Below are 24,183 nucleotides of genomic sequence, written 5' to 3' on the forward strand. Positions count from 1 at the left end.
CTGTTGAAATAAGTTCAATACATAATTTTAGCCATATTTACCCCAAAATAAATGAAATGGAAATCAAAGGAAAATGAAGGGAACACAATGTGTAGGCACATATATGAATAGACACGGGGTTAGACTTGTGTGTGTTTTTACAGTAGGTTTACTAATGCAATGTTTCCCATGTTAGAGTATTTGATACTACATTAGTAAACCAGCTACAGTATTGCATACATATTTACCTGTTGTGACGTTAAGGGTGTCAACACTCACAGGATTGTCCATTTTAAAAGATTTGAGTATAGCATCAATACGGTTGTCTGGTATGGACGCCTCAGTCCTCAGTACCATATAGTAGACTTTTGTTGAGTTGCCTGAAACATGCAAAACACCATGCAAAACATACTTTAGAAATAGAGTATGTAAAGTTTGAAGTACTGTACAAGGAATTCAAAGTAAGAGCGGGCATGCAAATGATAAATTGTCAGATGCTCACTGTTTACCCATACCTCTATCAGCAGCATTATGTCATGATTATGGAGTCCTGTAGTATTACTGTGTTAGCTATATGGCAGGGTTGGGGTCAATTTAATTTATATTCAGTCAAATGCTTCCTAAATGAACTGAATCTAAATGGAATTGACCCCAACAACCCTTGTGGTACCTTCATTTCTGGATTGCTTCCAGACTATAGATTATGTCCCAGGTGATACTTGGAGCCTAGCCTCCTACAACCAGACTGATCTGACAAGCTCGGGAGATCAGTCTGGTTGTAGGAGGCTACCTGCAGCTATCCCTGGCTGAAAGTAGTACACAAAAGGGAATAGGGTTAGGGTAGTGGGCCAAAAGGGAATAGGACTAGGGTAGTGGACCAAAAGGGAATAGGATTAGGGTAGTGGACCAAAAGGGAATAGGATTAGGGTAGTAGACCAAAAGGGAATAGGATTAGGGTAGTGGACCAAAAGGGAATAGGGTTAGGGTAGTGGGCCAAAAGGGAATAGGATTAGGGTAGTAGACCAAAAGGGAATAGGATTAGGGTAGTGGACCAAAAGGGAATAGGGTTAGGGTAGTGGACCAAAAGGGAATAGGATTAGGGTAGTGGACCAAAAGGGAATAGGATTAGGGTAGTGGACCAAAAGGGAATAGGGTTAGGGTAGTGGACCAAAAGGGAATAGGATTAGGGTAGTGGACCAAAAGGGAATAGGGTTAGGGTAGTGGACCAAAAGGGAATAGGATTAGGGTAGTGGACCAAAAGGGAATAGGATGAGGGTAGTGGACCAAAAGGGAATAGGATTAGGGTAGTGGACCAAAAGGGAATAGGGTTAGGGTAGTGGACCAAAAGGGAATAGGATTAGGGTAGTGGACCAAAAGGGAATAGGATGAGGGTAGTGGACCAAAATGGAATAGGATTAGGGTAGTGGACCAAAAGGGAATAGGGTTAGGGTAATGGACCAAAAGGGAATAGGATGAGGGTAGTGGACCAAAAGGGAATAGGATTAGGGTAGTGGACCAAAAGGGAATAGGATTAGGGTAGTGGGCCAAAAGGGAATAGGATTAGGGTAGTGGACCAAAAGGGAATGGGATTAGGGTAGTGGACCAAAAGGGAATAGGATTAGGGTAGTGGACCAAAAGGGAATAGGATTAGGGTAGTGGACCAAAAGGGAATGGGATTAGGGTAGTGGACCAAAAGGGAATGGGATTAGGGTAGTGGACCAAAAGGGAATAGGATTAGGGTAGTGGACCAAAAGGGAATAGGATTAGGGTAGTGGACCAAAAGGAAATAGGATTAGGGTAGTGGACCAAAAGGGAATGGGATTAGGGTAGTGGACCAAAAGGGAATGGGATTAGGGTAGTGGACCAAAAGGGAATAGGATTAGGGTAGTGGACCAAAAGGGAATAGGATTAGGGTAGTGGACCAAAAGGGAATAGGATTAGGGTAGTGGACCAAAAGGGAATAGGATTAGGGTAGTGGACCAAAAGGGAATAGGGTTAGGGTAGTGGACCAAAAGGGAATAGGATTAGGGTAGTGACCAAAAGGGGAATAGGATTAGGGTAGTGGACCAAAAGGGAATAGGGTTAGGGTAGTGGGCCAAAAGGGAATAGGATTAGGGTAGTGGACCAAAAGGGAATATGATTAGGGTAGTGGACCAAAAGGGAATAGGATTAGGGTAGTGGACCAAAAGGGTGCCATTTGGGAGGTAGACATAGTCTTCAAAATAGGGAAAAAATGTAAATGAGCTTACCATTTGCAGAGACCTGAGCAACAGCAACAAAAACACATCCCATTATTACTCAAGTACATATGTTCAGCAGGAACAAACCAGAAAAATACATTATACAATTATTATGGAATCGGGCAAATTTTCAAGTTTGTAATTAAGTATTTGGTTTGCTACAAACATATAGCTGAAATCTTGACCAACCTTGTAGCAAGTTAGTCCTAGAAAATATAAAAGAATGAAAGTCTTCATTTTGTAACCTTCAGATGGAGACAGAGATAGAAATGGCAGTTGGTGTACAGCAGAAACACAGTTGTAGGTCATTTACATTCCATCCCAACAAGATAACGGTCAGTGGAACTGTCAATACTTGGATAAACCCATGTTCCTTTGGGAGTTGTTTTTCACTGTTGTTACATTGAATAAATAAAGTAACACATGAACACAAACATTTTTTGACAGACTTACTGGTATAACAAATGTTTGATTATTTACCCATTTTGGATTACACACACACACACACACACACACACACACACACACACACACACACACACACACACACACACACACACACACAAACACACAAACATCCCCAAACATGAAGGGCCATATATGACCAGGCCCAGATTTGAATCTGGACCTAATCAAGAAATGGAAATAATTATTATTCACAGGGTTAATAAAGGCACAATCGGTTTCAATGTCCTACTGTTCAATGGTCCATTCATTAAAATGTAGGTTAATATCCCCACATAATTAAACAGAGGGGCAATTCCAGCATTTATGGACATTTCACAGAATGAAACGTTTTATGTGTGTGTCTATAGTACCCCCTGGGGTGAGTGTATACCAGTGGAGGCAGGTGGGAGGAGCTATAGGGATACAGCTCCATATGTTTGATGTGTTTGATACCGTTCCATTAATTCCATTCCACATATTACAATGAGTCCTATAGCTCCTCCCACCAGCTTCCACTGGTTTACCCTGTACATGCCCCAAAAAGTGGATTTCTAAATATTGGCATGTTGGAGAAATAAAGCTAATAAGTGTTATGGATGTTACATGAAATGAGACTGAACAAAAGTCTGTGAGTTTGTAAGTCTTAGGTCAAAACATGGATTTCCAATTGCAAGGAAAGGCTTAGCTGAACACATAAACGATCATTTTGAAGACTGTCATTACCATCATAACTTTAGAGAGGAAAAACTGCCGTTATGGATGTTATGGAGTCTGAAATACACATTCAAATATGAAAGATTTCTTAATCAAAATCTATCATAACATATTTGTTGTCATTTGGAATGTTTTAAAAGGTCAGTAGAATGCATAATACTTTAGTACTGCTTTTACAGGCAGCCTGGATAGCACACCTGGCCAGGCACCACACCCTAACAGTTTATATTATTTTGTATCTTTAAACATATAAAACCTTTACCAGTTGAATGTGGATGTAAATATAAGATGTTTTTGTATAACAATTTTTCTGAAATATCAATTTTTCTAAAAGTCAGCATATTTTGGGCGGCTTTCATTTGAAAAAGACTACAGGACTATTCACAAAGTATATTTTTAATAAACAGTACTACCATGCCCATGTATGAGTAATGCATTTCAGCATATACAGCACCAGTCAAACGTTTGGACACACCTACTCATTCAAGGCTTTCTTTTGACTATTTTCTACATTGTAGAAAAATAGTGAAGACATCAAAACTATGAAATAACACATATCATGTAGTAACCAAAAAAGTGTAAACAAATCAAAATATATTTTATATTTGAGATTCTTCAAAGTAGCCACCTTTGGCTTGTTGACAACTTTGCACACGCTTGGCATTCTCTCAACCAGCTTCAGCTGGAATGCTTTTCCAACAGTCTTGAATGAGTTCCCACATATGCTAAGCACTTGTTGGCTGCTTTTCCTTCACTCTGCGGTCCAACTCATCCCAAACCATCTCAATTGGGTTGAGGTCGGATGATTGTGGAGGCCAGGTCATCTTATGCAGCACTCCATCACTCTCCTTCTTGGTCAAATAACCCTTACATAACCTGGAGGTGTGTGAGGTCATTGTCCTGTTGAAAAACCAATGACAGTACCGCTAAGCGCAAACCCGATAGGATGGCGTATCGCTGCAGAATGCTGTGGTAGCCATGCTGGTTAAGTGTGACTTGAATTCTAAATAAATCAACACTGTTTGTGATAACTGCAGTTGTTTCTAATCTTCAATTGTATCTTTCACTTGTGACACTTTGTCTTTTGTGTGTATTCTGTATTTTTATGTAATGTTTTATGGACATGCTGCTATTTCCCTGTTTCGCCTTCTTGCCAGGTTTTTAACCTCAATGGGTTTCGCCGTAAAGCCTATTTGAAATCGGACACTGTGGTAGGATTAACAAGAAGTTTATCTTTAAAATGGTGTAAAATACTTGTATGTTTGAGGAATTTTAATTATGAGATTTCTGTTGTTTGAATTTGGTCACCTGCACTTTTACTGGCTATTGTCATTTCAATCCCGTTAGCGGGATCTCAGCCCAAAGAGGTTATTAAATAAAGGTTAAATAAAAAATCAATGACAGTATCACCAGCAAAGCACCCCCACACCATTACACCTCCTCTTCCATGCTTCACGGTGGGAACCACACAGGCAGAGATCATCCGTTCACATACTCTGCGTCTCACAAAGACATGGCCGTTGGAACCAAAAATCGCCAATTTTGACTCATCAGACCAAAGGACAGATTTCCACTGGTCCAATGTCCATTGCTCATGTTTCTTGGCCCAAGCAAGTCTCTTTTTCTTAATGGTGTCCTTTAGTAGTGGTTTCTTTGCAGCAATTTGACCATGAAGGCCTGATTCACGCAGCCTCCTCTGAACAGTTGATGTTGAGATGTGTCTGTTACTTGAACTCTGTGAAGCATTTATTTGGGCTGCAATTTAATGAACTTATCCTCTGCAGCAGAGGTAACTAACTATATGTTCAAGATGGCGTAGCAGTGAAGACGTGTTTGTTTGTCCTCTCGTATACTTTTGTATTTTTGTCAATATATTTCAATTAATTTTCAATCTCTTTTCGTTTTTTTTATTCGATTATACCTTCCGGTAACCTGCTTCACCCAATGTGATACGGAATCGCTATTATTTTCAATTTTAGAACACATTCAAGAACCTCCAGAAGCTAACCAGCTAATTAGCTACAAGCTATTTAGTCATTGTTAGCCACTGCTAGCGGCCTTTACCTTCTGCACAGATACAAGCCCTGTTTTTAGCCTGGATAATACTCGCTAGTCTACCAGTATCGGACTGTCTCTCCACAACAACGCCGGATTCCTGCCGTAATCCCTGGATCACTACTTCTGATCTTCACAGCTAGCTAGCTAGCTAGCTCACAGCTTGCAGCTAGCTAGCTCACAGCTAGCTTGCACTCACCGTGGCACCCAGTACTGAAGCTATCCCTGAGGCCCACCTCCCGGCCTACTCAGTTGTTCACCCGAACCCCACTCATACACGGCTAGAGCCCAATACTCCACCGGATCCTTGCTGTAAACTCTGGAACTTGGCACCGGATCACCGCTGCTACCGATTGGCTATAGTGGCTAACGCCACTGTCACGAAGCTAGCACCAGTTAGCCGTGAGCCCGGCTAGCAAACTAAATTCTACAATACCTCTTTCACCATCTGGCTTGGATTCTCTGTCGACACGGCGCCCCGCTGCACCACCACGTCTGGTCTGCCGACGAATACTCCATCCGCTGTGCCTTCAACCGGCCTCCGTCGGAGCAGACGCTCCTACTAACCCCGGGCTACAAACTTTAAACGCTGTGTCGCTAGCATAGTGGCGGCTTCCCTGTTCCATCTACTGCTGCCCCCTGGACACTATGATCACTTGGCTACATAGCTGATGCCTGCTGGACTGCCCATTAATCACGGTACTCCATTCCGTTTATTTATCTTTTATCTGTCGGCCCCAGCCGCGAACTCAGGCTCTGTGTGTAGTTAATCCGACGCTCTCTGCCTAGTCATCGCCATTTTACCTGCTGTTGTAGTGTTTGCTGATTAGCTGTTGTTGTCTCACCTGTTGTTTTAGCTAGCTCTCCCAATCAACACCTGCGATTACTTTATGCCTCGCTGTATGTCTCTCTCAAATGCCAATATGCCTTGTATACTGTTGTTCAGGTTAGTTATCATTGTTTTAGTTTACATTGGAGCGCCTAGTTCCACTCTTCATTCCTCTGATACCTCCTTTGTCCCACCTCCTCCATATGCGGTGACCTCACCCATTACAACCAGCATGTCCAGAGATACAACCTCTCTTATCATCACCCAGTGCCTGGGCTTACCTCCGCTGTACCCGCACCCCACCATACCCCTGTCTGCGCATTATGCCCTGAATGTACTCTACCATGCCCAGAAATCTGCTCCTTTTATTCTTTGTCCCCAACGCTCTAGGCGAGCAGTTTTGATAGCCTTTAGCTGCACCCTCATCCTACTCCTCCTCTGTTCCGCGGGTGATGTGGAGGTAAACCCAGGCCCTGCATGTCCCCAGGCACCCTCATTTGTTGACTTCTGTGATCGAAAAAGCCTTGGTTTCATGCATGTCCACATCAGAAGCCTCCTCCTTAAGTTTGTTCTACTCACTACTTTAGCACACTCTGCCAACCCTGATGTCCTTGCCGTGTCTGAATCCTGGCTTAGGAAGGCCACCAAAAATTCTGAGATTTCCATATCCAACTATAACATTTTCCATCAAGATAGAACTGCCAAAGGGGGAGGAGTTGCAGTCTACTGCAGAGATAGCCTGCAAAGTAATGTCATACTTTCCAGATCCATACCCAAACAGTTTGAACTTTTAATTTTAAAAATGAATCTCTCCAGAAATAAGTCTCTCACTGTTGCCGCCTGCTACCGACCCCCCTCAGCTCCCAGCTGTGCCCTGGACACCATTTGTGAATTGATCGCCCCCCATCTAGCTTCAGAGTTTGCTCTGTTAGGTGACCTAAACTGGGATATGCTTAACACCCCGGCAGTCCTACAATCTAAGCTAGATGCCCTCAATCTCATACAAATCATCAAGGAACCCACCAGGTACAACCCTAAATCTGTAAACAAGGGCACCCTCATAGACGTTATCCTGACCAACTGGCCCTCCAAAGACACCTCTGCTGTCTTCAATCAGGATCTCAGCGATCACTGCCTCATTGCCTGTATCCGCTACGGGTCCGCAGTCAAACGACCACCCCTAATCACTGTCAAACGCTCCCTAAAACACTTCTGCGAGCAGGCCTTTCTAATCGACCTGGCCCGGGTATCATGGAAGGATATTGACCTCATCCCGTCAGTTGAGGATGACTGGTCATTCTTTAAAAGTAACTTCCTCACCATCTTAGATAAGCATGCTCCGTTCAAAAAATGCAGAACTAAAAACAGATATAGCCCTTGGTTCACTCCAGACCTGACTGCCCTAAACCAGTACAAAAACATCCTGTGGCGGACTGCAATAGCATCGAATAGTCCCCGCGATATACAACTGTTCAGGGAAGTCAGGAACCAATACACGCAGTCAGTCAGGAAAGCAAAGGCCAGCTTTTTCAAGCAGAAATTTGCATCCTGTAGCTCTAACTCCAAAAAGTTCTGGGACACTGTAAAGTCTATGGAGAACAAGAGCACCTCCTCCCAGCTACCCACTGCACTGAGGCTAGGTAACACGGTCACCACTGATAAATCCATGATAATCGAAAACTTCAACAAGCATTTCTCAACGGCTGGCCATGCCTTCCTCCTGGCTACACCAACCACCTGCCGCGGCCATCCCCCTCTTCAAAGGGGGAGACACCCTGGACCCAAACTGTTACAGACCTATATCCATCCTGCCCTGCCTATCTGAGGTCTTCGAAAGCCAAGTCAACAAACAGATCACTGACCATCTCGAATCCCACCGTACCTTCTCCGCTGTGCAATCTGGTTTCAGAGCCGGTCACGGGTGCACCTCAGCCACGCTCAAGGTACTAAACGATATCATAACCGCCATCGATAAAAGACAGTACTGTGCAGCCGTCTTCATCGACCTGGCCAAGGCTTTCGACTCTGTCAATCACCATATTCTTATTGGCAGACTCAGCAGCCTCGGTTTTTCTGACTGCCTTGCCTGGTTCACCAACTACTTTGCAGACAGAGTTCCGTGTGTCAAATCGGAGGGCATGTTGTCCGGTCCTCTGGCAGTCTCTATGGGGGTGCTACAGGGTTCAATTCTCGGGCCGACTCTTTTCTCTGTATATATCAATGATGTTGCTCTTGCTGCGGGCGATTCCCTGATCCACCTCTACGCAGACGACATCATTCTGTATACTTCTGGCCCTTCCTTGGACAATGTGCTTTCTAACCTCCAAACAAGCTTTAATGCCATACAACACTCCTTCCGTGGCCTCCAACTGCTCTTAAACGCTAGTTAAACCAAATGCATGCTTTTCAACCGTTCGCTGCCTGCACCCGCATGCCCGACTAGCATCACCACCCTGGATGGTTCCGACCTAGAATATGTGGACATCTATAAGTACCTAGGTGTCTGGCTAGACTGTAAACTCTCCTTCCAGACTCATATCAAACATTTCCAATCTAAAATCAAATCTAGAGTCGGCTTTCTATTTCGCAACAAAGCCTCCTTCACTCACGCCGCCAAACTTACCCTAGTAATACTGACTATCCTACCGATCCTCGATTTCGGCGATGTCATCTACAAAATAGCTTCCAATACTCTACTCAGCAAACTGGATGCAGTTTATCACAGTGCCATCCGTTTTGTTACTAAAGCACATTATACTACCCACCACTGCGACCTGTATGCTCTAGTCGGCTGGCCCTCGCTACATATTCGTCGCCAGACCCACTGGCTCCGGGTCATCTACAAGTTCATGCTAGGTAAAGCTCCGCCTTATCTCAGTTCACTGGTCACGATGGCAACACCCACCCGTAGCACGCGCTCCAGCAGGTGTATCTCGCTGATCATCCCTAAAGCCAACACCTCATTTGGCCGCCTTTCCTTCCAGTTCTGTGACTGGAACGAATTGCAAAAATCGTTGAAGTTGGAGACTTTTATCTCCCTCACCAACTTTAAACATCTGCTATCTGAGCAGCTAACCGATCGCTGCAGCTGTACATAGCTCATCGGTAAATAGCCCACCCAATTTACCTACCTCATCCCCATACTGTTTTTATTTATTTACTTTTCTTCTCTTTTGCACACCAGTATCTCTACCTGCACATGACCATCTGACCATTTATCACTCCAGTGTTAATCTGCTAAATTGTAATTATTCGCCTACCTCCTCATGCCTTTTGCACACAATGTATATAAACTCTTTCTTTTTTCCTACTGTGTTATTGACTTGTTTATTGTTTACTCCATGTGTAACTCTGTGTTGTTGTCTGTTCACACTGCTATGCTTTATCTTGGCCAGGTCGCAGTTGTAAATGAGAACTTGTTCTCAACTAGCCTACCTAGTTAAATAAAGGTTAAATAAATAAAAAAAAAAATAACTCTGGGTCTTCCTTCCCTGTGGCGGTTCACCTGAGAGCCAGTTTCATCATAGCGCTTGATGGTTTTTGAAAAGTTTTTGAAAATTTCCGGATTGACTGACCTTCATGCCTTCAAGTAATGATGGACTGTCATTTCTCTTTGCTTATTTGAGCTGTTCTTGCCATAATATGGACTTGGTCTTTTACCAAATAGGGCTATCTTCTGTATACCACCCCTAACTTGTCACAACACAACTGAGCGGCTCAAACGCATTAAGAAGGAAAGAAATTCCACAAATCAACTTTTAACAAGGCACACCTGTTAATTGAAATGCATTTCAATTGACTACTTCATGAAGCTGGTTGAGAAAATGCCAAGAGTGTGCAAAGCTATTATTCTACGATGTAGAAAATGGTAAAAATAAAGAAAAATTCTTGAATGACTAGGTGTGTGCAAGGAGTTGACTGACTGGTACTGTATTTTCCAAGATAATCTTAAATATAGAACATCCAATGAATTTTACGGATATCATAACACTGAACAATTATACTTACAATGAAAAGAGAGACACCAATTATAGACCATATAAAACCTTGTTGAAAGTTGGCTTTACAGATAAAGTTTCAAGATGATCTGATGTAAGGTGCATGTTTTACAAAAACTTTTCCTAAAAAACATAATGTATGTTACATTGCCCGTCCCAGTCACCCCCCTATCACTAAAAGACTCAAACCACTTCTATCTGGTTTGTATTGCTTCATTAACATCTAATTTCCATAACTAACACTGGGGGACAGATGTGAGTGGAAAAACATGCTCTGTGGGCCCTTTCTAACCAGTTTTCCCGTTGGGTTTCCGTACAATCTTTATATGCAAGTGAAGTACTTCAGATAAAACATTTCACCACAAGCCTTATTGAAACAGAAAAGGTGTAGGTCGACATTAAAAATGTTGACAGAACAAAATACACTAAGACAATGTAGGATCTTTTTGTGTCGGTAAAATGAATTATGCGAGAAATGTCGCAGGAAACACTTTTATGCGCAAATATTGATATAACAACCATCATATCGAAGTAAATCACGCGATGACACGTTGTGTAGTCCTCCCACTACGACACGTCGGGAAAAGCGTGCATATTATTGGGCTACATATGAAATGCATTATGATGAATTTAACAGGGTGGTGAAAATGCAAGGTGATGAGCTTGATGCTGCTTTCCAATAAATATCGAGGGTCTTATTCTGGTGACATGATCATCGATGCTTGGCTGCCGTTTGACAAATAAAAATAGTCTGTCCATAATAATCTCATCATGGAGGCTCTCCAATCCGCTATGTGTCTGCAAACTAAACTGACGGCTAGAGCGCAGTGCCAATACCAGAGTGGTACGTTGGTATTGGCAATACGCTGGTATTGGCATTGCCCGAGAAGCCGGTGTTTGGAGGATATATTGGCACATCTGTTTTTAGGCCACTCCAAACACTGCTTTTATTTTTTATAGTTGCCTGGCTGGGCTGATTAGACAGCGGATTGAGTAGTCAGATGGAACAGAGTCAATAGGCATTTTAACGTAATCGATGTATGTGATATTACATTATATTAAGTGAACGATACCTTTTAAACATTGGTGTTTTCATGGTTATTTTAGGTGGGGCTTTGTGGTAAATGAGGGATTCATTCATTAATGTAATATGTGGAATACCGGCTGGAATGCGGTTTTAACCAATCAGCATTCAAGATTAGACTCACCCTTTGTATAAAGGCCTATAACACAACATTTTTTTTGTGAGAAAACTATTAGTAGAGTTGAAAATGCGATGGAAACCCATTTAACTTAACTTTTTTTTGTAGGGGAGGGGATTTAAAAATGTCATCACGCACAGCTTTTTATCCACAACAAGTCAATTTGATGGGAAAATGTGCATATAGTTTTTATAAAGATTTCTGAATATTCGCATGGAAATCTATCGCCAATTGGATGGAAACCTAGCTACCAATGGTCAGAATTAATGCAATTTCCTACTTAAACGCTTCAAATAATGCCTGAACTCCCACATATAATTCAGAATGAGTTGAGAATGCAGAATGATTAACATCAACCTCCCCTCTTTGATTCCCCCGATAAATATCAGCAAAATATTAACATCAATATTTGAAGAATATAAAAAATGCAGAAGCAGTTACACTGGATAGAATTGAGAATATGAAGAATACCTACCTCTCTTCCTTGTCTCCCTCGAAAGTATCAGCAAAATATGAATCAGCAAGCGAGGTGAAGCACACCATCCATTCCCGAGCAGACTTGTAAATCTGGGAGTAACTTCAGGTTGATATGCTGTTTTTGAGAGCAATAGAAAACAATGGCGCCTCTATGAAACTGTAAAACAAAACGTCCCCTGTCCATTTGCATCAAAGAGCTCGCTTTATGAAAAGTAGATATGAAAATTGATGATGTAGGCCCACATGCATCATTCCCTAATGTGTTTATCATTAAAGAACCATGTGCTTGTTGAAGCAAACTGCAATTTGCATAGTCCACACTAAGTGCTAACCTTTTCTGAGTCAAGATCACTTTCGCAGTCAAACAGCAAGCTGAGATCTACTGCCTTTGACTTAAATGTTTTTACATTAACCTAATAAAAACAGTTCTGTAGGAATTAGTTCCGTGCAGTATGCCTAATACATTATCACAGCATATTGGCTATATGCCTGTCCTGACAATATTGTTCTTCTCAGACCATATTGTATTTCAAAACTCGAGCTTTGATAACAAAATGGATCAGTTGGTGTAGCAGTTGCAAGGCACAGTTGAGCATTAATTGAAATAATTTGCAAATAATGTGCTTTTTATTTTACTGGACTGATGGTACCTTCATCTGATGTTCATGGTGCTTTCAAAACAACTGGGAACTCTGAAAAAACAAGGCAAATCAAAGCGATTTTTCCCAGTCGGACATCGTTTTATTCCGAGTTCCCAGATGTCTTGAACGCACTGAAGTCGGAAGTCTGAGTTCTAAGTTCCCAGTTGTTTTGATCGCGGCATTAGTCTCATTAGAGTGAGGGAAAGAGCAGCTAAGGGCCCGCCTCTTTCTTTCCTTTCCTCTGGTGAAACTGAGAGGACACGGTGTTCAACCTGATTGCGAAACTCGATACACAAATTAATGTTGTTTCTATGACCAGCGAAAGGGAAATATTCCTCGATATTAAAATAGATACGACGAGCTGCTAATAACAATACAAACGCAAGGATGTCGATACACGTGGCCAGTAATTCATTGCAGCTACAGCACAAATGGTAGTATGGAGAAGTGCGGTTTATGTTTTGTAATAGTGTCGAATAAAAACTTAACCATGAACTCATAAAAGCAGCAGCGCGTTCAATAAAAAAAAATAGTTATGACATTTCATGTAGGCTACACTTTGCTTGAAGCTGTGTGGCCTACCCCGGCCAAACCCTAACAACGCTGTTACAATTGTGCGCCGCACTATGGGACTCGCAATCACGCCCGGTTTTGATACAGTCTGGAATCGAACCAGGGTATGTAGTGACGCTTCTAGCACTGAGATGCAGTGCCTTGAACATGGGGCATTTAGACCACTGCGCCACTCGGGAGCCCACCCGGTGCGCAGGGCTTCTGAATTAAGTGCACCTACCGGCAATAACTCAACACGAATTTTTAAAAAGGAGCGCAAGCCTTAATCTTTAGCTTTTCTACATGTTTGGTGGTCGACTAGGAATTCCTTGAAGATCGAACACTTGGTGACCACTGGCCTAGGGCGTTTAGGCCCCTTATTTTATATCTCGTTCTCAAACCAAGATGCATGAATTGAAGGGAAAGCAAAACAAAATCCTGATAAAGGCCAACATGCTGTCTTACCATTAACAATAAAGAAGCTCTGTTATCAACTTCCATTCTCCAAAACTTGCTGAATTTCCTTTTCATTGAAATAACACAATGAATGATACAGAGCAAACTGTGACTACTAGGCCTCCTGTGAATCTCTGGGTTCCAATCACGTGTTCGTTCACTCATCAGAACGTTGCCAAGCAACTTGTTACAACAACTGCCAGTGCTTTCAAGCCAAGTCCACGAATCTCTTGTTGCACTTTGTTGATGAACAATGAGATAGCTAGCTAACCACTTGAACAGTTCATACAGAAAATGAACTAGTGAATTATTTGAGAATATCAACTTCTGACATTTTGATGTTGAGCCTGGCAGTTGATAATGGATGTAAGTAGCTAGCAAGAGCTGTCAATTAGCTTAGCCAGTGTCCTTAGCTAGCTAGCCAGCTGACGACGTTGTCGTTTTCATCCATGATGAATTACACATTTAGCTAGCTTGCGTTACCTTTATACTGTCAGGGTTGGGTAGGTTACTTTGTAAATGTAATCCGTTACAGTTACTAGTTACCTGTGCAAAATTGTAATCAGTAATGTAACTTTTGGATTAGTGAAGACATCAAAACTATGAAATAACACACATGGAATCATGTAGTAAACAAAAAAGTGTTACATCAAAATATATTTTATATGTGAGATTCTTCAAAGTACCATCGTGACACCGTCGTGAGACTGGTTAGTTTTACCCTACTGATGATGTGTTGTTGCAATAGCAGCTTTGCACACTCTTGGCATTCTCTCAACCAGCTTCATGAGGAATGCCAGCTTCACCTGGAATGCATTTCAATTAACAGGTTTGCCTTGTTAAAAGTTAATTTGTGGAATTCCTTTCCTTAATGTGTTTGAGCCAATAAGTTATGTTGTGACTGGTAGGGGTGGTATACAGAAGATACAGAATATATTTTTTTGGTAAAAGACCAAGTTCATATTATGGCAAGAACAGCTCAAATAAGCAAAGACAAATGACAGTTCATCATTACTTTCAGACATGAAGGTCAGTCAATCCAGATTTCAAGATCTTTGAAAGTTTCTTCAAGTGCAGTCCCAAAAACCATCGCTGTGATGAAACTGTCTGTCATGAGGACCGCCACAGGAAAGGAAGACCCAGAGTTACCTCTGCTGCAGAGGATAATTTCTTTAGAGTTACCAGCCTCAGAAATTGCAGCCCAAATGCTTCACAGAGTCCAAGTAACAGACACATCTCAACATCAACAGTTGTGTCTTTGTGAGACGTAGAGTAGGTGAACGGATGATCTCCGCATGTGTGGTTCCCACCGTGAAGCATAGAGGAGGTGTTGCTACCACAGCATTCTGCAGCGATACACCATCCCATCTGGTTTGGGAGAGTGATGGAGTGCTGCATCAGATGACCTGGTCTCCACAATCACCCGACTTCAACCCAATTGAGATGGTTTGGGATGAGTTGAACTGCAGAGTGAAGGGAAAGCGGCCAACTAGTGCTCAGCATATGTGGGAACTCCTTCAAGACTGTTGGAAAAGCATTCCAGGTGAAGCTGTTTGAGAGAATGCCAAGAGTGCAAAGTTGCCATCAAGGCAATGGGTGGCTACTTTGAAGAATCTCAAATATAAAATATATTTAGATTTGTTTAACACTTTTTTGGTGACATCATGTGTTATTTCATAGTTTTGATGTCTTCACTATTATTCTACAATGTAGAAAATAGTAAAAATAAAGAAAAACCCTTGAATGAGTAGGTGTTCTAAAACTTTTAACTGGTAGTGTAGGTGTGTCCAAACTTTTGACCGGTACTGTATGTTACCAATTGCAGGATAAATCAATGTTAAAGTTCACAAAGCTGGCCACATATAGAAGTTGCATTTTACTTTATGGGTTGGTTATGTAGGCTTCTTCTAACCCATCGCTTTCTGCTACATATAATAATACGATTCAATTATATCTTTACATTAAAATCCAACGTATTTTGGAATTCCAATCATTCCAATAAGACTTATAAATATGGAAGTACAGATTGCCCCTTTAAGTCTATCAAAACTGTGTCCATTAGGCCTATGGATTTTTATTTTTATCAACATGAATTAGATTGAGCAATGAAAGCCCCACTTTTCTTCCATAGGCTGGGATCCTCAATATGCAGCTGTTGCAAGAGTGCATTTTTCACTGGCTGTCCACAAGTTTCAAAAACAATGATTGATTGGCAACTTAAACTTCTTGAATTCAACCATTATTGGGTTCAAATACACATTTAGATTTGTGAACAGCCATCCACAACAACCACAATTCGTAAGGCACAAATAGCTAAATGAGAGAGCAGCAGTGTGATTCACATCAATGCACTATGTAGATATCAATTGTAAATGATATACGTATCGCCGTAGACTACACCACTACTGTCATCCTTACCTCCAAGCGTTTATTCAAGTTGGATCATCTTTGGATGCCGACAGCAGTCTCAGCATTGGAAGACACAGCTTGAACTGTAGCCTACAAAAGCCCATTCCTGCTAGTCCCACGATCCAGCAAACACATTTGGTGTATCATCATAGTGGTCTCTGACTTGCACCTTTTTTCAATGCTGATTTGCATTTAATTGAGAAAACAGAGGAGTGTCAAATATTTTTTTTCGCAAACATCCTTTCTGAATGTAAAAGTAATCCTCGAAGTAATCATCAAATTTTTAACAAGTATCTGTAATCTGATTACAGTATTTTTGCTGGTAACGTAAGGGGTTACAGTTGCCGTTTTTTTGTAATCCCTTACATGTAACGGATTACATGTAATCCATTACTCCCCAACCCTGATACTGTAACATGTATCCCATGGATCTGGCTAACTAATGAAATAGTCTTCTAGTTTATGTCATTATAACTCTAGCTAATGTGAGATTTTCAGCATCTGACGGTTTCAAACTTCCAGCAGTCTCCAGGCTCTTCTTCAGGAAAAGGATTCAATGAACTTCCACCAAGGATTGATACTTTACTCCACAGGAAGAATGTCAAGGAAAAAGAAGAGAGTTACATTTCTATGTAAGTTTGTCAATTATATAGAAAAGTGGTATTTTGAATTCAATAAGAAACTTAGCTACTTGTCAGTATGGATTTGTACATTTTTGTCATTTTTACAGGTTACTAAAAAAAAAAAAACATGTCAACAGATCATGTATAAAATTGAGTAAATTATCAGGTGTGGGAGAATCTCCCACTGAAAATGCACTATCATCAAATGTGTCCAGGTCTCCTTTACATGGAAGGAGCATTAAGAAAAGTGAGTCTCATCCTCATTTGTTGCATTTTAATGGATTTTGTAAGCAAAATCATTGTGCGTGCAACATTTCTGTTTCTCTAGTTGGCTGCATGTTCCAGCCCAGCAAGCAGGAGCCACTGTGTCTGAAAAGAGGGGTCATTGAACCAATTAAACACACGTGTGAAGCCTCAATGATCCCCGACACATGGAACTATAAAGGACAGAGAGTGAAAGACGTCCGCTTCGATGCAAAAGGTAGATTACCCCGAAACAGTTACTCGGAACTGGTTGATTAAGCTTTTTTGCTGCACTTAGCTTTTTTAATGTAGGCTATTCTGTACATAGCCTACATGTCAGGGTGAGGACATTAGACGTAGCATAATTATTGTACATTGTTGGTTCCCAACAGAGCCTGACAATGACTGTGTTGTGAGCCACATAATCAGATTGAGAGGAAAACTGGGCTGGTCCACTGAGATTCCTGACAGGAGAATAGCAAAAGCATGCACACAGAACATACAGGTTGGTCTCCACCATTTTAGCTACTAGCCTATATGATCAATTGATGTGAACTTTATCATTGAGTCTCTGCAGTCCACGGTTTTTATATTTTACATATATATATATTTTTACATTTTAGTCCAAGACTAGGCATATATAAGTATAACAGTTAAATTGTGTGTTGTTGTTTTTTAAATACACTAGAGATATTTTGTAATCATTGGCATACGTCTTCATAATCATAATTTGAATCAATGCAAATCTAACTTCCTTGTGGATGTTGTGCAGGAAATCCCCGAGGGGACTAAAAAGGATCCTGGAGAGTATGTGTACTGTCTGATGAGGAACAGAGGTGACCTCAGGATCCAGCCCAACCCCTATGATCTTCAGGTGGTTTCTGTCCAGACAGCTAAACAGAGCTGTCAGTACTGGACCGTCAGCGCTTCATGCATATTCAAGGTCAGTTCAACTAGTTCACGGTTGAACTGTTAAACGTTGGTGAAAATACATAGGCTACGTTAGTAAATTCACTCTGGCTATCTACTCCGATTTCAGAGCACTCTCTTCTGAGTATGCCAGAGCGCAGAATAACTGATGAATTTACGAATGCTCAACACCCGTTGAATATGGCCGGTGTCAGTAAACGTCGGCAAAAAAGTGTAAATAAAATGTTGCCAGTAGCACGGTTACCGTCACCAACCCTCTAGATAACATGAAAACACCCTAACCAGGTCTGCTAGAGCTGAATTTACGAATGCACAGAGCGCACTCTGGCACTCCAAATTTAATTTACGAACGCACCCATAGATTGCTATTCTCTGTATAGTGCACAACTTTTGACAAGGGACACAAGTAGTGTACTATATATGGCTTTTGTTGCTATTTGGGATGCACACATAATGTACTCATATTTTATGGGCAGGTTTCCCAGAACACAAGTAAAGCCTAGTCCTGGGCCTGTATCCACAAAGCATCTCAAAGCAAGAGTGCAGATCTAGGATCTATCCATCTAATCCTATGAATTATAATCTAAACTGTGAAACTGATCCTAGATCAGCTCTCCTACTCTGATAGTTTTTTGGGGATATGAGCCCTGGCATGTTCAATGGAGATTCTTCAACGTGTTTTTAATTTTAATCCAAGACTAGGCTTAATCTGTGTCCAGGAAACCATCCCAAAGAGTCCACTTCACTCAGTTTTATTTTATAGGTGTCTGTTTTGGAGGACAGAAGTGGTGAAATCATGTCTGTAATAGACTGGCTTTCTGAAAGAGAACTATTTTTCAAAATCTTCAAGTTGCCATTGTTTGCAAAATTCAGGTTTGTATGGTCGTTCTTATAGAAGGATGATGAAAAGTGTGTATCTGATATGTGTATGTGGAAAGTATGTGATGTAATACCGTAAAATACTGTAATCCAGTTTTACTATGAACGTTTTGCTCTCTGTAGAATTTGGAAGGCATTTACAATCTGGAAGGTCACAGTATGCCACTCAAAGACCAACAAAGCTAAGTGAGTGTTGATCAAATATTACGTGCCACATGATATTTCATTTGTCTTATAATAAGTCTCGGGAAGGCCTTTGTTGCCTTGTCTTCTTCTTCTTCTTCTTGTTCTGCATTTCTTTGTCTCCATACTATTAAATACCTTCCAAATAGAATTTAAGAGCTTTTGAATTATATTTTTTGTAATCATTTTTTTTTTTTTTAGGGAAATATTATCCAAAGGTCTTTTTTTTACTGATGACATCTTCTTGAGATGTCTGGTTGAAATCAAAGGACTTTTTGAGATGGCCAGTGACAAGACAAGATATGGGGATTCTGACGGTGCTATTGTTTTAACAAAGGTAGGGCCATGTTTTTTTTGGATAACTATCTTGTGTTCAACTCCTTTCTAATAACATGGTTTTGTTTATTCTACCTAGTTGGATAAATCCACCACATACTCCTTGATAGGCTTCTGTGAGGCCCAGACCCAACAATGTGCTGTAGCACTGAGACAACTTCACTGCCTTCACCACAAAGTTGCCACTTTGATTCGCGCAGCTTGTCTGAAGGTACACTCTATTAGTCCTTTAGATTGTTACGAGGACATGTCATTTAAGAGTCCTGAAAACACATCTCTGTCACTATCCTCTGCTGATATACCCTGGTTTTGATGTTTGGCATGACAACAACCATAGGTGTTGGCATGACAACACAAACAGATCTGAGCACTAATTCATAAAGAACCTCAGAGGCGGAGTGTTGATATAGGATCAGATCCATGGAATATTTTACGCAATAAGGCAAGAGGGGGTGTGGTATATGGCCAATATATCAAGTTGTAAAGGCTGTTCTTATGCACAATGCAATGCGGAGTGCCTGAATACAGCCCTTAGCCGTGGTATATTGGCAATATACCACAAATCCCAAGGTGCCTTATTTCTATTATAAACTGGTTACCAACTTAATTAGAGCAGTAAAAATGAATGTTTTGTCATACCCATGGTATACGGTCTGATATACCACGGCTGTCAGCCAATCAGCATTCAGGGCTTGAACCACCCAGTTTATAATAGTCAATATGATCTAAAAGGCTAAACTAATCCCAGATCAGCACTCCTACTCTGAGACATTTTATATTGAATAAGATATAATCAATATATCATTGTACTGTCTTTTGTCTTGTCAGGCAGCAGAGGTCCACGGTGCAGAGAGACTGTTCCTCCCTCTGTCCTCTCAGTCGACCAACAGGCCGCTGTATGCTGAGGTGGCTGAGTGGCGGATCCTCTTGTGTCGCTTCAGCCACTTCCTCAACCTGATAGACAGAATGTTTGAAGAGATGCTCTGTGTCTTGGTCAGATCTGCAGTTCAACTCCTTCTGTTGTTCCTCCGAGAGTCCTCTAACACTAATGGAGTGAAAGAGAGAAGACAAAAGACAAAGTAAGTGGTTTTTAATGGAAATATAGTAAGGTTATGGCATTTGTCAATGAGTTTAATTAGCATGCTTGCGATGTTGAAATATTTGCCTGTGTACTCCCTAGAAAGATGGCAAGGATGGATGCAAGTGGACCTTACATAAATATTATCAAAGAGCCAACTGGTCGTAATGCGGCGCATACACTTTCTTCACACAGCCAAGGCCGACCACAGCTTGTTAACAAGGTAGATCAGCTTTTATCTGTTGTGCCAATGTGGTCAGAAACATGTAAACATCACTAAACAATGCGTCACTTGTAATACTAAATTGACTTGTAGTATCACATTTTCTAGTAATCTCTCGTGGACAAACTTTAGTTCTGGGTTAACTGAGATTACATTTCTAGATGCTACCAGATTTTAAAAGGGAAGAGCCTAAAGAAGAGATCCAGGCTGTATTTGAAGTGAACGTCCTGCTTACAGTCACACCTGTGAACCAGCCAATGACAGATGATGTCTCAGCCAAAGGGACAGCCACAACAGAGCTCCACTCTGAAGTCGACACAAAAGGTGAATCCCATTTATAGTAAAAAAAACAACTAAAATAGATATTATGAACTAAGGTGTTCGAACTTAAATGTCTGCTGAAGCTTAGTGTTTTCTCAACCTAGATACAGAGAAGGATAAAGAGGTTTCCCGTGAGGAGACTCCATGGCGGTATGACTTCACTTATAAATTACAATAAACTGTATTGCTCCATGTTCCTCTATTAGGAAAATTTATGAATTTCACAAACATCAGCTAGTGTTTTTCTGCTAATCTGTCAGTCAGCTCAGTCAGTGAAGTGATTATATTACACAGATGCTGTTGTTTTCCTTCTCCTAGTTCGCCCAGCCAACGAGTGAAGCTAACCATCTATCCCTGCCTTGATGACTTCACACTGCACATTCAACAGGTGCTACAAGGATTTGAACAAGTCATTGGTAAGACATTCTCCAAAGATTTAAATTCACAGCCTTGTTGTTTTGTAAATACTGTAGGTTCATAAGTATTATTCTGTTTCAAAGTGCAGAGCTTTGCTAGACGGTAATGGACTGTGTCCCAGATGACACACTATTCCCTACATGCATCATACAGTGCCTTCGGAAAGTATTCAGACCCCTTGACTTTTTCCACATTTTGTTATGTTACAGCCTTATTTTAACATGCTTTTTTTAACTCATCAATCTACACACAATACCCCATAATGACATCACAATACCCCCATAAGGACATCACAATACCCCCATAAGGACTAAGTGAAAACTGTTTTTTTGAAATTTCTGCAAAGTTCTAAAAAATTGAAACACCTTAATTACATACAGTACCAGTCAAAGTTTGGACACACCTACTCATTCCAGGGTTTTTCTTAATTTGTACTATTTTCTACATTGCAGAATAATAGTGAAGACATCAAAACTATGAAAAGTGTAGTAACCAAAAATGTGTTAAACAAATCAAAATATATTTTATATTTGAGATTCTTCAAAGTAGCCACCCTTTGCCTTGATGACAGTTTTGCACACTCTTGGCATTCTCTCAACCAGCTTCATGAGGTAGTTACCAGGAATGCATTTCAATGAACAGTTAATGCCTTGTTAAACATTAATTTGTGGAATTTATTGCGTTTGAGCCAATCATTTGTTTTGTGACAAGGTACAGGAGGGGTGGTATACAGAAGATAGCCCTATTTGGTAAAAGGCCAAGTCAATATTATGGCAATAACAGCTCAAATAAGAAAAGACAAAAGACAGTCCATCATTACTTTAAGGCATGAAGGTCAGTCAATCTGGAAAATTTCAAGAACTTTGAAAGTTCCTTCAAGTGTAGTTGCAAAAACCATGATGAAACTGTCTCTCATGAGGGCCACCAAAGGAAAGGAAGACCCAGAGTTATCTCTGCTGCAGAGGATAAGTTCATTAGAGTTACCAGCCTCAGAAATTTCAGCCCAAATAAATGCTTCACAGACCTCAAGTAACAGACACATCTCAACATCAACTGTTCAGAGGAGAATGCGTGAATCAAACCTTCATGGTCGAATTGCTGCAAAAAAACACTACTTAGAGCACACCAATAAGAGGAAGAGACTTGCTTGGGCAAAGAAACACGAACAATGGACATCAGACCGGTGGAAATCTGTCCTTTGGCCTGATGAGTCCAAATTTGCAAATGTTTGGTTCCAACCGCCGTGTCTTTGTGAGACGCGGAGTATGTGAACGGATGATCTCGGAATGTGTGGTTCCCACCGTGAAGCATGGAGGGGGAGGTGTGATGTGTGGGGGTGCTTTGCTGGTGACACTGTCAGTGATTTATTTAGAATTCAAGGCTTGAATTCAATACTTAACCAGCATGGCTACCACAGCATTCTGCAGCGATACGCCATCCCATTTGGTTTACACTTAGTGGGACTATCATTTGTTTTTCAACATGACAATGACCCAACACAACTCCAGGCTGTGTAAGGGCTATTTGACCAAGAAGGAGCGTGATGGAGTAATGCACCAGATGACCTGGCCTCCACAATCACCCAACCTCAACCCAATTGAGATGGTTTGGGATGAGTTGTACCGCAGAGTGAAGGAAAAGCAGCCAACAAGTGCTCAGCATATGTGGGAACTCCTTCAAGACTGTTGGAAAAGCATTCCAGCTGGAGCTGGTTGAGAGAATGCCAAGAGTGTGCAAAGCTGTCAAGGCAAAGGGTGGCTACTTTGAAGAATCTCAAATATAAAATATATTTTGATTGGTTTAACACTTTTTCTTGATAACGCCATGATTCCATATGTGTTAGTTCATAGTTTTGATGGCTTTGCTATTGTTCTACAATGTAGAAAATAGTACAAATACAGAAAACCCTTGAATGAGTAGGTGTGTCCATACTTTTGACTGGGTATAGGGAATAAGGTGCCATTTGCGACACATCCATGAATAATTAGTAATCTACAGAAATGTAATAAGCACTGGATTGTAACAATTATCTCTAACTGTTTTACAGTTACACATTTGCCCTATATATTAATTACATTGATTTCACTCAGCCAAACAGACATCCTTCAACCAAGACCCTAATCTCCTGGACTTGCACTCGCCCCCTGTGTTTGACCTGAAACTGTCTGTTGACGAGGAGCTGGAGAAGGAAAGAGACCAACATCTCCGACCATGGCCTGAGCTGGAGCTGTTACTGGGGACAGATCCCGCTTTCCAGTCTGATGTACGTAACTATGCAGCACTCACAGTGACACGTATACGCATCTCACACGTACACATGTCACATGTATGGCATATCACACTATCACACCAGCATCATCTAATCATGTGTTATACAGTGCCTTGCGAAAGTATTCGGCCCCCTTGAACTTTGCGACCTTTTGCCACATTTCAGGCTTCAAACATAAAGATATAAAACTGTATTTTTTTGTGAAGAATCAACAACAAGTGGGACACAATCATGAAGTGGAACGACATTTATTGGATATTTCAAACTTTTTTAACAAATCAAAAACTGAAAAATTGGGCGTGCAAAATTATTCAGCCCCTTTACTTTCAGTGCAGCAAACTCTCTCCAGAAGTTCAGTGAGGATCTCTGAATGATCCAATGTTGACCTAAATGACTAATGATGATAAATACAATCCACCTGTGTGTAATCAAGTCTCCGTATAAATGCACCTGCACTGTGATAGTCTCAGAGGTCCGTTAAAAGCGCAGAGAGCATCATGAAGAACAAGGAACACACCAGGAAGGTCCGAGATACTGTTGTGAAGAAGTTTAAAGCCGGATTTGGATACAAAAAGATTTCCCAAGCTTTAAACATCCCAAGGAGCACTGTGCAAGCGATAATATTGAAATGGAAGGAGTATCAGACCACTGCAAATCTACCAAGACCTGGCCGTCCCTCTAA

General features: G+C 41.1%; 2 protein-coding genes across 2 annotated transcripts in view; one reads left to right on the forward strand and one right to left on the reverse strand.

The window, feature by feature from the left end:
- The window catches only part of adgrf3a (adhesion G protein-coupled receptor F3a), a 28,385-nt gene extending 16,182 nt beyond the window's left edge, over nt 1-12,203 (reverse strand). The window contains exons 1-4 of the mRNA XM_036962884.2: nt 11,940-12,203; nt 2,409-2,464; nt 2,229-2,241; nt 228-359 (exon numbers count right to left, since the gene is read on the reverse strand). Of these exons, the coding sequence (XP_036818779.2) occupies nt 228-359; nt 2,229-2,241; nt 2,409-2,456 (193 nt within the window). The 5' untranslated portion in view covers nt 2,457-2,464; nt 11,940-12,203. The remainder of the gene's footprint in view (nt 1-227; nt 360-2,228; nt 2,242-2,408; nt 2,465-11,939) is intronic.
- Nucleotides 12,204-16,958: 4,755 nt separating this feature from the next.
- Nucleotides 16,959-24,183, forward strand: part of LOC110504241 (dynein axonemal heavy chain 6) — a 60,767-nt gene continuing 53,542 nt past the window's right edge. The window contains exons 1-6 of the mRNA XM_090219331.1: nt 16,959-17,103; nt 17,258-17,370; nt 17,638-17,808; nt 20,022-20,186; nt 20,656-20,818; nt 23,323-23,495. Of these exons, the coding sequence (XP_090075457.1) occupies nt 16,959-17,103; nt 17,258-17,370; nt 17,638-17,808; nt 20,022-20,186; nt 20,656-20,818; nt 23,323-23,495 (930 nt within the window). The remainder of the gene's footprint in view (nt 17,104-17,257; nt 17,371-17,637; nt 17,809-20,021; nt 20,187-20,655; nt 20,819-23,322; nt 23,496-24,183) is intronic.

The sequence above is a fragment of the Oncorhynchus mykiss genome, chromosome 25 (genome assembly GCF_057628025.1).
Source record: "Oncorhynchus mykiss isolate SJ-2025 chromosome 25, ASM5762802v1, whole genome shotgun sequence".
NCBI lineage: Eukaryota > Metazoa > Chordata > Actinopteri > Salmoniformes > Salmonidae > Oncorhynchus > Oncorhynchus mykiss.